The following is a 15363-nucleotide window of genomic DNA, read 5'->3' as shown; positions in this document are numbered from 1 at the left end:
AAATATATGAATTCACATTATAATATATATATGTAATATATAGTAACGTATAATGTGCAACCATTCACCGTTTGGTTATAACAGCAACTGTGAAAGTCGTATATGGAATGATAGGGCCACACAGTATTAGTACAAAAAATTAAGCAACTCAGTATACTCCAATGCCTGCCAAGAATTAATTTAAATAAAATCAGCAGCAATTTCTTTTCCCTTAAAAATTTCCATTGTTATTCCCGCAGGTGCCAAAGAGCTGAAAACTCATATGTTAAACGCATAATCTAATGGGCTCTGGAGAAAATTTTTCAAATGCACCAACCTGCTGAACCAAGTAAAATTGTAACAACAACTTTTCCAGTGGTGATTATCATGTTGCCAATAAACTCCCTCAGTTTGGATGCTAGGGAGGCGATTCTACGCAGCAGTTTTAATTTCATGGTTTCCTCAAATTCTGCTTCACCACAGTCTTCGTCATCCAGATCTTCTTCATACATCAAAGCATCATCTGGCTCTAACTTTTCTCTTACAGCCTAAAGGAGGAGGGGGGGGAAGAAAAAGAGAATGCAAAAGAGAGAGACAGAGTTGCAAAGGAATTTGAAATTAAAAACCACACGTATGTTATTTAACAATGAAGTCTTATAATCTTTGACTATGTGCAAGTAACGAGAGTTAAGAAAGATGTACTAAAGCTAGAGTTGTACATTGATGGCTCCCACTTCAGATCTGTCTCAAGAAAAAAGATGTTAAGGGTTGTCTCTGAGAAAGACTGCAGTCCTCCTAGATATGCACAACAGGCTGCTTGTTCATTTTTATATGAAATTTAGTTTGGTTTGCTCAGCATTCTTTCCATCTTGCTATCTATTATCTGTTAAACTCCTCTTTGGCTCAATGACTTTAGGTATAAGCTCCAGCCACTAAGCACAAGTGCCTTCCTGGTTGATGTTCCTCAACAAATCCCACTTTTCAAACCCTTCCCCATGAACCCTTCCTCGGACTATAAATGCAAAACCTAGAATGGGGTGAGTAGGAGTGATCTGAGACAGGGCAACAATGGCTGAAATAAATGCACATAGTTCATTGGTGACTGAAGGGCAGTTTGGGAGAGAAAAAATACACTAAGCAGAGGCTTGGGGAGAGAATGAGAAATGGTGAGATCGGCTGATGGTGAAGGAAATGGAGAAAAAGTGAGCAAGGGAGAAGTAGTGAAAGCTTGAGTGATCTGCAACAATTTAGCAGGGGAAATGAGACCAGTGGCTTAGAACTACACAATGGAAAAAGGGAAAGAAGGAAACATGTAAAGGCCCCTCATACTTGAGCAGTTTGTTAGGATTTGGCAGTGGCCTTCACCATCGAGTCTCCATCGTATCTTGGAGACCAGAAGACATACACAGCTATTGAGTGATGCAGACTAAATCATCAACCCACGGTGAGAATCTGCAGGATTAGCAAGAGGCCCACCCAAAGATACAATTTATGGAAAAATTAGTCATTCACAGACATGTAGGGGCATATTTAAAAAAAAAAAAAAAGTAATAATTTTGAGCCAGGTTCTCCCTTGGTGTAATAAAGCATAGCTTCTTTGGCACTGAGCTGAACTTATATTAGCTAATGTCAGTTCTGGCCAAGCAGTATCTCTGTGTGTGAAAGAAAGAGAGTCTATTGGTATTTTTCATCAGAATAGCAGTTTTATATTTATTGGTGACCTTTGGCAACAAAAAATTCCACACCAACAGATAAGACTGCAGTAGGAACAGCTGAATTCTCAGCCTACTTAACCAAATTCTTCAGTACCATTTTGTTATGTGGATTCCCAAAGGAACAAAATTCCCTGTGGACTCCTTCATTTCACCTCTAAGCTTGGTGCCAACTTTCTCCTCTTACTTTGGAGCATTAACAATGCTGTGAATGCCCAGAAAAAGCCTGCATATTCTCAAGAGTATCTATTTTACAGACAATGAAATACATATTAAATAAAGTAGGGCTGATCTGGGAAATCTACATTTCTCTTGGACATATCCAGCTATTTCAATAGCTATACCCATTATAAATGGAGTATACTAGCATTTCAATTGCTTTGTTATCGTCACCATTCACTTATACAGCTCTTAACATAGGAATTATTAGATCCTTATGCAAAATAATAGAGGAGATGGCAGCCCAAACATGCAGTCATCACATTTCGAGCCACGCAGCACAAAGAGGCATTCTGTCTGTTCATCACTGCTGCTCGTAACTGAGCTCCTGTCTAAACAGGAGCTACTTAAATATTCAGAAACAATGCTGACAGTAGGCTGAACGATACATTATGCTCTTACTTCTGCCACCGCTGTTTCAGTGAGAAAGCCATACAAGGGGCAAAAGTTATGATCATTTCTGCTTGTGCTGTCATTACTAGATGAACCTGCTCCTAATCTAGTCCTTTTGGGGCCAATCCTGCTCCTCCTGGACTGGCCCTGGTGCTCCGTGCCTTGAGCTTAATATGACCAGTGAACAGTGAAACCTTCAATAGTGTTCATATCCCAAAAGAAAGAGAATGAGTGAGACTGCTGGACATTTAAAGGTTATGAAATGGCATGCCTACTATACATGGGTGTGTGTGAAGGAGACCCTTGTTTCTTCAGCTAGTGCTTTCAATTTGCTGAAGACAGTATACATTAAAATGTGGAATTACTTACAAAAAATGTATAGGAATAATTTCAAAATAAGTAAGTTATTCCATGGGAGATTGTCAGGATTCGTATCTCTATGACTACCACAAATCTATGTTGAACATGAAGACAGGATTCATACACTTATTACAGCTTAAGCTGAATGGGAATTCTGTCAAAATTGTTGAGATAGCACTTAATTATACATATGCAGGAACAGGAAATAAAAGTCTGAAGAGTCAAAAAAGAAAATAATAAGATGTTATCCATGCAGAAGCAGAAAATGTTCTTGAGGGAAAAATGAACAAAATGAAAATATTTTTAAGTATAATTTCAACAACCTTCAAACAACCTTCAACAACCTTCAAACAACAAAATAAAAAAGAGGACATGGAAGTAAGAAAACCATATGAAAACAGCCCAATGAAAGGTGAGACTTGACACCCTTTTCTGTCTCTTCCCCTACCTGCCTCCCTCACCTCAGGTGCCAAACGCTCAATTTCAATCTCCTCAAAATGGGTCTTTGGATTTTCCTATCATGATAACTAGGACCATAATTTTTTAACTTGGCCAGGCTAATCACTCTTGCTTCATTGATCTGAAGGACCCTTAGGCTACATTTTGTCTTAAGAGTTCAGTATTAATAATCTAGTACTGACACGTATGACACAGCACACCCAGGGAGAAGCACTAGGAAAGAGGATATTTCTCTGGACCAGGATACAGCTGAGAAGGAGATGGTGGTCCAAAATTTCCATGGACTGAGGCTTACACACTTTAAGCATAGCTAAAAGCTTGCAAGTTGATGAGTTACCAAAGAAGTTAACTTCCCTTGTATTTCCACTTCTGTTTAGATATGAAAATATGAATTCCAAGTTCTAAAAAGAAGTTAGAACCTCACAAAAACTCACAGGAAATGCAGAACAACCTACTTCTGGTGTTACTGAGGTCATCAGCAGGGGAAAGAAAACTTCAGCATTCTGAACCTCAGCAAATACCAAAGTGATTTCCCAAGTTTTCCTTCTAAAACAACAACTGTCTGTTTGGAGTTGGGGTTCTTCAGATGCTCTCCTCAGTTTAAGACAAGCTAGCAAATGGGAAAACCTGATCATCAACGACAACCATAATCTGCAGTCCTAGAAGCTTTTCCAGAACAGATGCATACATACCATTTTGTTTCAGCACAGCCTGAATTATCTATGATATCGCTGTGCAAGGATTGCCTGGTTTCAGAGACCAGGATTTTGCACCAGCATGCTTCCTGGAAGAGATGGGTTAGCTTCTGCATCTCTCTCTTCCCTGTCTGCAAGCACTTTTAAGGATGATACCTCAGTCCTTAGCCTTATTCTGTCTACCTCCCAGTGGTGTCATTCATGACCGAGTTGATGATTATTTCAGTGAAAAGACTATGATGGCTAAACAACTATAGGTTTGGTATTTTTTGTATACAAACATATCTGTTTGTAATTCAGTATCCAAGGTGAAGTCAAGTAGCCGAAAAGCCATGTTCCTTTCCTGAAGTAGCTGAAAGGCCACGTTCCAGTGTACGTCAACAAGACAAACCTTGGATTCCCCCATTCTCATATTCACCACCCACCAACTGGATTATCTCGGATGGCTTTCCAGTTTCTCACATTGAGCACTTCAAATTGCTGAAGGCAGGCAAACAGTGAACAGTTTTTACATCCAACATGGTGATAATGTGCCTGTTGTTTTACCACTTTCTGATGATTAAGTAGCCATGCAAGTACACGCTCATCACAGAACACCAGTACTCCAGTCAGACTGTTTTGCAAAGCTCTTTTTACTATGTGGATTAGTCTAAAGCTACAAACCCACGCTCCATAGGCTACAGTTAGAAAAATACTTTTACTTCCATAATAAATTACTTATTATGCAATTACAGGATCCCTGTGGAAGCTGATTAAATCAAATAAACTTCTCCATTCAAGGAGTATAGAGCATTTGTGAAGCCATAAACATGTGTTTCCATGACCTTTGCTCTGCAGAGCAGGGCCCCAGGACTTTTTATAAATAAACTAAATGTAGTTTAGGTTTTTCAGCAATCGTGTGGAAGTCCCAAGAGTATTTATTGTACAACACTTTTTTAAACTGCCAAATTGAGATAGAGAACAGGCAAGGAAACAGTATAGCCTCTGTGGCAGCTATGGCAGCTACTATTGTGACCAGGGCCAGAATGTCCATTAGCAACTTTGGGGGCTGCTTTATTAACATCCAACTTTTAAATGTTTCATCTGGTACAGTATAAACACTACTGCACAAAGATATCCTCTAGTCCCACAGATGTATTTACTAACAGGAAACCTTAACCCCAACCTAAAACCCATTCTTGCTTTAGAACACTCCTTGCTTTGTACCTACTTTTAATGGTATTGTATCCGTAAACACAAATTTGCTCATTTATTGACTTTTTGATTCTAGAGAGGACACAAATGAAACTCTTCAAAAATTCAAATAATGAGAGCAACAAAATTTAACTAACCAGAACTGTTACGACTAAGGATATATAAGTCTCAAGAATGGACACAACTCCCATCCCTGCAAATGCTTTGCATTAATTATCAGGACCTCTCAAGCGTGCACTGCTAAGCTCACAAGAATAAGTTCTCATGAGAGTTCACGTGCTTCCTCCTTCCAGTTGGCTCATAAACGCTGTACAAATAGCCTCTTTTGCAGTATTTTGACATTTCCTCCCAGCCAGAACCAGGAAACAAACAGAGGAGTGAGAAAATGAAAAATAAGCCTTAGAAAAACATACAGTTATGTGAAGTTCACCAACTGTTTTTAACATGTTGCTTCCAGAGTTTTTAACAATGGTTAAATAGATCCTGCTGTGTCAGCTCAATTTATCAATTTATCTATGTATTACGTGGGCATTTAAAAAGTTATAGACATGCACTGAAGAACCTCATTATCAAACTTAATGTCAAGATGACACTGTATCTTCCAAGGGTCTGCATTGCAGGTGGCAGAAATGCAACCTGCAGTTAGATTGCATGGCAGCACTGCCATGCTCCCAGGGCAACCTGCTTGTCATGTGGCTCTGCTCCGCAAAGTAACCTCTGTGAAGGACAGCATGAAGCAACCTCCTGAGGAGCAGGGCCTGAGTTCAATGATTGAACACATTCTTCTTGCCTCTGAATTGCCAGTGGGGCTGCAGGGCTCACCCCAGCACTCAGCCGCTTCCCAGAACCTGCTCCTTCCTGGCCCCCCCTGCAGCAGCCTCACCCAAACAGCTACAGGTACAAGGTTCGGCATGAGGGCAGAGTCGTACATCGTGGTGGACCATGTTGTTTACTGCTGGTGATACCAGAGAAGTACTTCCATGATCTGGATTAGCTTGAAGGTGCACGGTTTGGCTTGCAGAAGAGATAGCTGCACCTACTTTGCAAGGAGACAACAGCGAGGAAGCCACGAAGCAGGCTGCATGGTCTGACCTCCTTCTCGCAATTTTAATCAATCTCCTCAAGAACTGCTCCAAGTTGTAGTATCCCAGACCTCATCACAGACTTCTAACCCCTGCTCCTGATAGCCACACCAGTTTCTTTACAGTGGGCTGGATTGTCTTCATGCTGCCCTGCAGTTTGCACACCCTGAGGCACACACTTACAGCCCCCTGCTGACCCGGTTCCTGTAAAACCATGTTGTCTGGTGGAGAATTAAGATACCACTTCTTATAACTATTTCTTTACTTCTTATCAGAGATCATATTTTTATTCCATACCTGTGACAGAATAGCACAGATACAATTTATTAGACATCTTTTATAAGTCTGTTCAAGCCATTACTATGCCCAAGTTTCTGGACTTCATTTTCATTAAAAATACCACTTAATGAACAGTTTGGTTTAGGAATCATGTGAGTCAAGCTATTTGATTCAACTGCGCCAGCAGAACTATAGAAATAGACTCGTTCTCTACTATCACATTGTTCCAGTTCAATTGCCTCCATAGTGCCTAAGCTGGTGCATTCAATCTAGATGGAACATACCGTAACATGACTGAGTTCCTATTTTTAAGCTTGCTCTAAAAGCCTTCCCCCCCCGCCCACGGTCTTTAACCTTTATCTTTAGAAACGAGATGGTTACAGCAGTAGGAGGAATTCATTACCTACCTGCCTTCAGGAGCAGCACATACATATAGAAATGCATATAGAAAAAATAATCAACACAATATTCTTCACACAGACAGAGCTGTGAGTACAAAAGCTGGAAAAGACATTTAACTGCTACTTGTTTTAACATCAAAGGAACTGCAAGCCCTTAATGGCATATAAATGACTGTAGTTTTAACCTGGAGTCAATACTAAACTACGTTAAGTTAATCATTTATTGAATTTCCAATTTTGCAAGTGAAGAACTCCAGTTATTCTGAAAGCATCAGCATGTGAGAAGCAGACTTCACCGCTTTATCTGCCACAGAACAGATACAAAAATTTCCACATAAACAATTCCCACATGTCATTCAACTTGAGCTCTACAGAAATGGGGCTGGTTAGGAAAATATCTTCTTCAAGGTCATCTTGTGTGAGATACATGTGGTGCTCAAAGGGAGGTCAAGGCAGGTCAACAGAAAGCCAAAGGGGAACACCACTTCGCACACGCACAGGGGTGCAGGTGGAGGGAGGGCTGCAGGCTGCAAGCCAGGATAGAAAAAGAAAACTGGGTAACTTCAGGGGAAGACCCTGCTAAATGAGCTGAACTAATCAAGTGTGAGACAATTGCAGTGAACATTTTGGTAGGTGTGACATCAATGAGATAGAGGCATTTTGGAATTTAAACAGTGATCTAAAGTTCGTATTACTCAACTGAAAAGAAAAATCCTAAATTAACCTTAAGTCCTATAGATCTGAATGAAAAATTCTATCACTGATAGATCTCAGGTGTGCTAAAGCTTGGGTTAAAGGCTTACACAGTACTAGATAAATTCATCAGGGAGGTACCAACAGAAATAACTTTCAGTGTGTTTGCACTGTTTGATAGTAATGAATGACATACATTTCCACAGTAAAACCTCCTGTGGGAAAGAGTCATTCATGACAAAAATGGATCAGCTATTTACTGGAAGCACATAGGGACAGAAGCATTTAGTGATTCAGAGGAAATGAAAAATAAAAAATTAATGAAGACAAGCACAGTTCTGAAGAAGGATAACAGGAAGGCAGTTCATTAAATCCTGTGTACAATAGATATTGTACTGGAAGGGCCAAAGATTATTTCACTTTCCAATGTACCTATCGCACCTGAGCAAACACCAAGTGATTTCAGCACAAGACTCACTTGGCCAATATGGAAATACAGTTTCACATCTTGACTTCAAAAAGCTGTCAGGCATATAAGCCAAATGCAAACGAGAGGGGAATTCACAGGCAGAGTTTGGTGGTTTAGCCTGAGATGATTAAACACCTTTTTACAGTGAAAAGGAAATAGGAAGAGTTGGGTTATGACTACAAGGCACAATTCAGTACAAATGCTAAATGAGCTAGTGCAGGTATGTGAAGCAGCACAGCACCCATATGGAGTAATTCCTGGACCAAGAAATATACACATTGTCCCATTATCGACCTTGCTTAGGACAATAAATAGCCCAGCTATGGTGCTGTGGTGGTTTGCAGTATTGCCTCAGCTTATACAGAAGTGGCTGGGGTACTTCTCCAGTACCACCCTGAAAAGCCACAGTTTAGTGGAATAAACAGGAGAATGGGACATCTAATCTACAAGAGGATCCAAAATTACTTGACTTCTTTAGTCTTGCAGAACAACCTTTAAAGAAATATGTTTTCTTCTCCCAAAATATCAGAGAAATAAATGCGAGGGAAGGAAACAATATATTGAAGCAAAAGAGCAGAAAATCTAAAAGGGTTATAATGCAGTTATGAATATATGTATAATCTAAATTAAACATTTTCTAACCACCAGAAAAGCAAAATTACGGAACAGGGTCCTGTCAGGAGCAATGCGATGAAGAAAAACTGCCCTGTTTTCAAGAAGGTGCTTCCTACCTTCCAGAGGGAATTCTGTGATACAGAGGCCTGCAATAGCAGCAGGCTGAATTCTGTGACCCAAGAGATTCCTTCTTGTACTGTGTTACTCATCACTTAGACTCCCCAAAGGCAACAGTATTCCAGGATTTTCATCTCTTGGTTAACACCTCTGTATCTATACATTTGGAATTGAGGACTGTTAGAAGAGAAAACCAGTAACCCCAGTGAAGAGCTGCCGCAAGAATAATTTCATCATGCCATGTTTTTAACCAAAACAGGGCAGGTGCACACTAAAGTTTCACGCTGAAGAGGCTAACAGCATTTGGAAATACATAATGTATTGCACTATGTAACATTATGTAGCTGAGGCACTGCTGTAGTATAATTATGTATTTGTGTTAAGACTTATCCAAAGACATGTGCATCAAACCAAGAAGCTAATATAACTCGTAAACTTTTGACCCTTGTTAAGCTGAGATGCATTAGAATTGTTACTGAGGGAGGCAGCTGGGTAAGGTCTGGCAAACTTCACCACTACAAATATCACAAGCAAAGCAGTGAGGGAGCCTCACCTACTGTTTTTAAACCACAGAAATAAGGTATTAAATTCTACTTACACCACGTCCAAAGCACACTAAGACCAACTTGGTTTGGACCAGTTCTGCAGAGGTCAAAACCAAAGAAATATTTATAACCAATTAGAAAAGGTAAGCCAATGCCATGCTAAATAGAGATGACAATGAGAAGAAAAAAGAGGAATAAAAGAGGCGTCATCAGGAAGCTAAAAGAAGCCAAGAAGTTCCAAACCTCTCTAAGATGTTCTTTTTCCCTCTTTATCACCAGTACTATTTTCCACAATATTTTCCACAATAGCCATCATTTGCTATCTCTGAAGAGATGCAAATATTGAAGGAAAAGAAGTGCATATGGGAAGAAGATGTTTAGAGAAATCAGGGCCAAAGGGTCCCACATCAGTAAGAGCTAATCAAGTCAGGTGAATGTTTGATACTGGTAAAATAGAATTAAATTAACAGAAACACAAAACAATAAATCATCTTTGGAAAATATACCCATCACAGGCTTTAAGAAAAATAGGATGATCATCTAGACAGGGTTGTGGGTACCACTGTAAACAGCTCAAAGGAGATCTCTGCATCTGAAGCCAATAAAAATGGCAAGGTGCTAGCAGCTACAAGGACTGGGACATCAGATCTTTCTCGGAGCTGTGCTCTAAGCTGAACTAATTATCCATATTATACAGGACATCCAGGTAGGCGATACGCTAGTACAACTGTCCAACCCAACAATCTCTGAATCTAATAATGAACGTCATAATACCATCATTTAAATCAACAGTAAGTCCTTGCCTGACATGCTGAGGCATTGATATTCTCTGTAGCTCAAGAGAATATTGCAGAACTATAGCTAGTTCAGAAAAACGTAATGGAAATGACAAAAGAAGTTGAAAAAAGAACAGGGATTGCTTACCTTTAAAAGGACAAATATGCAAGATAATAAATACATTTGATTTCCCTTATACCATCTCACTGTGTTTTATAACATGTAATACAAGGGACCTTCCATAAAATTAAAGAGTGTTAAATTTGACATAAAATCAGAGAGCACTTATTAAATTGTGGAAGTCCTTGCTTCATGATGCCACTGAAGCCAAGAAATTAATGAGGTTTTAAAAGGGTCTGGATAATTATATGTTTAACAAGATTATCCAGAGTAGCTATAATTATAAACAACATTTTTTGGAAGGGATTTGAAACCACATGTTTTAGGATTAAAGCCAGTCTCTCACTAGGAGAGATCAGGACAAATTGTAACGTTGGATATGGGGAGAAAGGGTATTCCCTTCCTTGCTTACTGTCCTTATCCAGCAGGTACCAGCTACTCTCAGGATGAGGATACTGGTCTAAATGGGCAATTTCCAGACCAGGAAGTCCTTGCATGAAGCATGGGACATGTGTAGCTCTCAGAGCCTATCTAGTCTGCCCTGTATGTATTGCAGTTGCACTTGGAGACCTGGACCAAAAGAGAGCTCTCGATGTACTACGTGCCCATTGTAGGCGTAGGACAAATAGCCCTGTCACTGTTTAGAATGACAAAGCTAGGAAACTGAGCATTTTTACTGCTCCTATTTGCCAAGGGACACAGAAGCCGAGAGACAGATGAAGTAATAGACTCAAGAACACAAACCAGGTTTGTGGCCGAAGTGAGAACCATGCTGGTCCTCCTGAGTCCAGTCCAGTATCTTGATTCCAAGCCAAGCTCTCCTCACAGTCTTCCCAAACTTGAGTTTAGTTTAAAACAATTTCCTCTTTCTCTTTTTCTTTTTGTTTTGCCTTTTTGAGATCCCAAACAAATCTCTGCCTTCCGCAGAAAAGAGGAGGGGTGGAGGCTCTGGGATCAAGCTTGCCTCAGATTATGGGACAAAGTACAGACCCAGTGGTCACATTTGCTTTCTAGAAGAGCGTGGATGAGAAACAAGCTTGAATGGGCAAGGCAGCAAGTGCCATGGGACGAAGTTGCATTGAAGACTACAACTGTGTATTTCAATTAAGACCAACACTTCTTCTAAAGTTTAAGTTGTGCAATCTCAGAAGGATTTTCCTCCCCACCACTGTCACTTACAATATTAGGCAATTCAGCCACAGTCTCAAGAAAAAGCTACTTCCTTTCTAAAACCTATCAGACTGTATATACTGTATCTGCATTTTGGCATATAAACCGCCATCTGCACCAAATCAAAAATGTCATACTTTCAGCTGCAGCTGGGAGTTAACTGTTCTTTCTTATTTTCTTCCACCTTTTACACCTTGTGACTGGCATTGTGCTTTTCGGCATTTGCTATCCGGGCCTGTCTCCAGCTGAATTCACCTGCTTTAAATTTTGTGAGCCCTAATAAAAAAGGCCTGCAGACACGTTTGCTCCAAGTGTGCAACCATTTAGGGGTGGTAATGAGTTGGACTGCAGCCTGGTATCTGGCAGACCTTCCTACTTCATGACTCACTGTTAATTAAAACCACACTCTTTGCTTATTCCTGGGATAGCGTTACTTGCAAATAATTGAGAGTCTCTCACTGCCTTATAGCCTCCTCCCCCCCAGTTCTGTTCTGTAGAATACACTTTTCTGATGGAGATCTGTTTCCCTTAAAGTTGGATGCAGTGTAATGAAGAAGGACATCCATTTTTCCATGAATCCTTCTTGTCCTTAATTTGGATTCTGATCCTTTTTCTTATTTTGAATTGCATCTCAAGCCATGAGCAATCTGATCCATTGTACTCTACAGCTGGTTTCTGGAGGCTACTGCCATGACGAAGTACAGCACACAACTGAATATCACAAACTACTACTCAACTCCAGGCATTTTTTCAGCATGCCCATACAACAACTGAAATGTGATGGATTCATGCAGCTTTGAAAAGGTCACTTTTAGAAGTATTAAAACAATTATTTAACAGGTTTTCTTATACATAAATATTGGAAGGAATAGATAGATTAATCTTTCTTTTTTAATTAAGCCTATTTCCACAGTATTTCTCTCTCCCCAAAAGCAAAGAGGTCTGAGAATCGCTCAATGTAAATAATTTCATGCAAAAAGGTAAAGCTGCAAGACAAACTCTCTGCTTTTGCCTGGAAGTCACACTGCTGATTTCTTGATTTATAGAGCCATCTGTGGCTAGGCATCTAGCAATTTGAAAAGACACCTCTCTTATGGCTCTTTTGAGCCTGTTCAAATCAGCTGATGCATTCTTAACAAAATCTCGTACCACAAACCTCTGATGACTGGTGGCAGGGACTCACAGCGAAAGCTCTTCCACTCTGAAATTGGCTACGTGGCTGGACTAACAAACCCAGGACTATTTCCTCTGGAGGCACAGTACCAAGCTCAACACTTCTCCTGAAGCGTTTGTTTGTAGGGCAGTTATTGCTGCAACTCATTCCGTGTTTTCTAATTCACTGGAGTTACAGCATCAGTAGAAAGCCTCCCCAACACGCAGCCACAGGCATCAGTCAGCTAATGCAGAATTCAAAGAACTGATCACTTACTTAGTTTTCCCTTTTCCAGTGTATTCTACCAAGGAAGAATTGAAAATTATCATGTGAAACCCACACAGTTTGGACTCATTTTAGATCATGCCAATATTCTCCCAAATTCAGACACTCAGCTGCATGCTCTGATATGCATTAGGTTCCTTACAGTCAGTCCTGCCAAATACATATTCCTAGCAGATTCAGCTGCTTCTGCAGCCTCCTCCTAACTAGCAGAAATGATTCCAGGATGTTATGTGCAGACACCTAGAAAGAGAAAGCTGAAGTTTGGAAAAATGTGTTTAATAGGTATTTAATTTTCCACTCTCCATTTCACTCCATTTTTAAAAAACAAGCAGGTTATTCTGATGCAGATTCATCATTTCAGCTGTGAAGATCAGAATTCCTTAAAGCATTGGGGATCACCTCACATGGCAGTAACCATTATCCCTTTTTTAAAAAAAATGCCTGTGATAGAGTTTTGGGTGTCACTAAATCTAAACACAGCTGCTGTGTTCACTAAATATTCTGTAATACATACAGTTTACAGAACACAAATAATATTTGCTGAGCTCTGATGTGAAGAAGTAGAACACATTTACGCAGATTTCTATTTGCCCAGTATCAATATTTCTTTGCAGTCAAAGTTTTCCCCTTCTCCCCCAAGCTTTTTTTTTTGTGGAATATTCTGGCCCATTTAGTTGCATTGGTGGATTGCCTTGAGGCAGCCAGCCTAGGACCAACCCAATTTAAAGCTACACTCTGTGCTATGTAATCAGTGTTTGTTAGCTCAGTTTTTTCCCTTGCATTCCAGGCAAATGACTATTGAAACCTGTCTGGAAGCCAGCACCCATCCTCTCTGGGAGACTGAGCTCCCTTTGACCCAGACTCCAGGCTCAGGCTTACCTCTAAACCAAACAAAAAGTGAGTATCTGAACATCATCATTTAGATTCAGAGGAATCTGAATGTTTTTCTCCTGAGCTTCTGCCATCAGATTACTCCTGTTTTACGCACGTGCATGCTTTCTTTCCAGGAGATCAAGGGCTTCAAAGAAGTCTGTTAGAGCCCACTTTGGTAAAATGCAACTCTAATTAGCCACACTTCTTAATACTTCAAACATTTCCCCTTATGGGTATAGCCCCAGATTCTAGCCTGCTCATTCTGCACAGCTCAAATGATAAAGCAGATTTAAAGCTGACAAAACCAGCTTCCAGGAGACACAGCAAAACCTTGCATACACTCATCAGACCCAGACTTACATATCCTCCAACATGTAGTTAAAAGCTGCAATCTTACAACTGCAACTGAGTATAAAGCACAGTCCTGATACTTATCTCTCATGTGCTAGCAACTCTGGCAATACCACAATCCAGACAACATGGCAACATGCAGAGAGGCTTTTTTTCCTCTCTATAGCGGCACCAAAATGGGCAGCTGGTCCCCCTAAATAATTTACCCACTTCAAAGTGCAATTTCTATTTGAAATGTGCAAGTTGTAAGCGTCTCCCCTAAAAACAGATTTTTGAGAGTAAAGAAAAAAACATTCCACCCACGCGCAAAAGAAGACAGAAAATGAGACCCAAGGCATGCTAGACAGTCTGATAAAAAACATGTTAAGATCAGTAGTAGGAATTTCTCTGCACCCTGGGCTAAATTCCCACTGTGGCTTTTTATATTATAAAATTGCTTCCCTTTTTCTGTGGATTTTTCTGCCTTTGGTATCTCTGCCATTCTTCTTCCCACTGGGAAAATACACAGCAAACACATCAACACTTCCAGCTAAGCCATTCCCCAAAATTATCCTCAAGCTCACTCAGTATGACCACAGTTTTAGATAATTCCTTCCATGAATGTAATACACAGTCTCTCTTCCCTTCTCCTAAGAGTCATTTCTGATAATCACTCAGATGCTGCTGTTGTTCTTGGATAACAAGTTTGGAAATATGGATGCTATCTAAGAAACTGAGCAATGTATGTAGCAAAACAACCTTGTCGGGCTTAACCAGCAGCTCTGGTGAAGAATCAATTTGTGATCGACTGTCACAATCATTTCTTAACTCAAAACAATTTGAGAAATTCAGTAGAATATCTACCACTTCTCATATCCTGCTTTGTTTTCTCAAGATGGTAACAGCTGTAGCTTTTCCACTTTAAAAACAATTGTTTAGTTTCCTGAAAGAAAGTTCACTTCTTAACATACCCAGTCCTCATGAAACCATTTCAGAGCACATCCAGACAGGAATGCCAAAGCTCACTATTATTTAAAAGCCATACAGATAGAAATGTGTATTTGATACCATTTCCTCATTTTCAAATTGCATGTTGCACTGTGCTGCATCCTCGGTTACTGGCTTCTGAAACATGTTGCGGCAGATGAGCCATATTGTCAGACTAGCAATGAACATCCCAATATCTGGTACAAATAGTCTGATCACGTTGCCAGCATCTGCTCCTTTCACACTGTATGGGATGAAAAAAAAACAACAAAAAAAACAAAGAAACATTTGTTACTTCTAATGACATTTTCAACTGTAACAGAAAGTTAGCTCAAGGCAAAGAAAAAAACCCAAAACCCCAATAATAAGAAAGCTTCACAATATGAGAAGTATGACCAACAACAGATCAAGATCTAGACAGACAGATATTTTTGCTCTCCAGAAATTCAGAATAAG

At 39.9% G+C, this 15363-nt stretch overlaps 1 protein-coding gene across 13 annotated transcripts in view; it reads right to left on the bottom strand.

Moving 5' to 3' along the window:
* PIEZO2 (piezo type mechanosensitive ion channel component 2) overlaps positions 1 to 15363 on the bottom strand; it is a 313412-nt gene that overhangs the window by 124980 nt on the left and 173069 nt on the right. For all 13 annotated transcript variants that reach the window (XM_069778971.1, XM_069778960.1, XM_069778966.1 and 10 more), the window contains exons 5-6: positions 14989 to 15151; positions 317 to 527 (exon numbers count right to left, since the gene is read on the bottom strand). In XM_069778971.1, the coding sequence (XP_069635072.1) occupies positions 317 to 527; positions 14989 to 15151 (374 nt within the window). The remainder of the gene's footprint in view (positions 1 to 316; positions 528 to 14988; positions 15152 to 15363) is intronic.

This window comes from Haliaeetus albicilla, chromosome 3, assembly GCF_947461875.1.
Source record: "Haliaeetus albicilla chromosome 3, bHalAlb1.1, whole genome shotgun sequence".
NCBI lineage: Eukaryota > Metazoa > Chordata > Aves > Accipitriformes > Accipitridae > Haliaeetus > Haliaeetus albicilla.
This window is presented reverse-complemented; position numbering and strand designations above follow the sequence as displayed.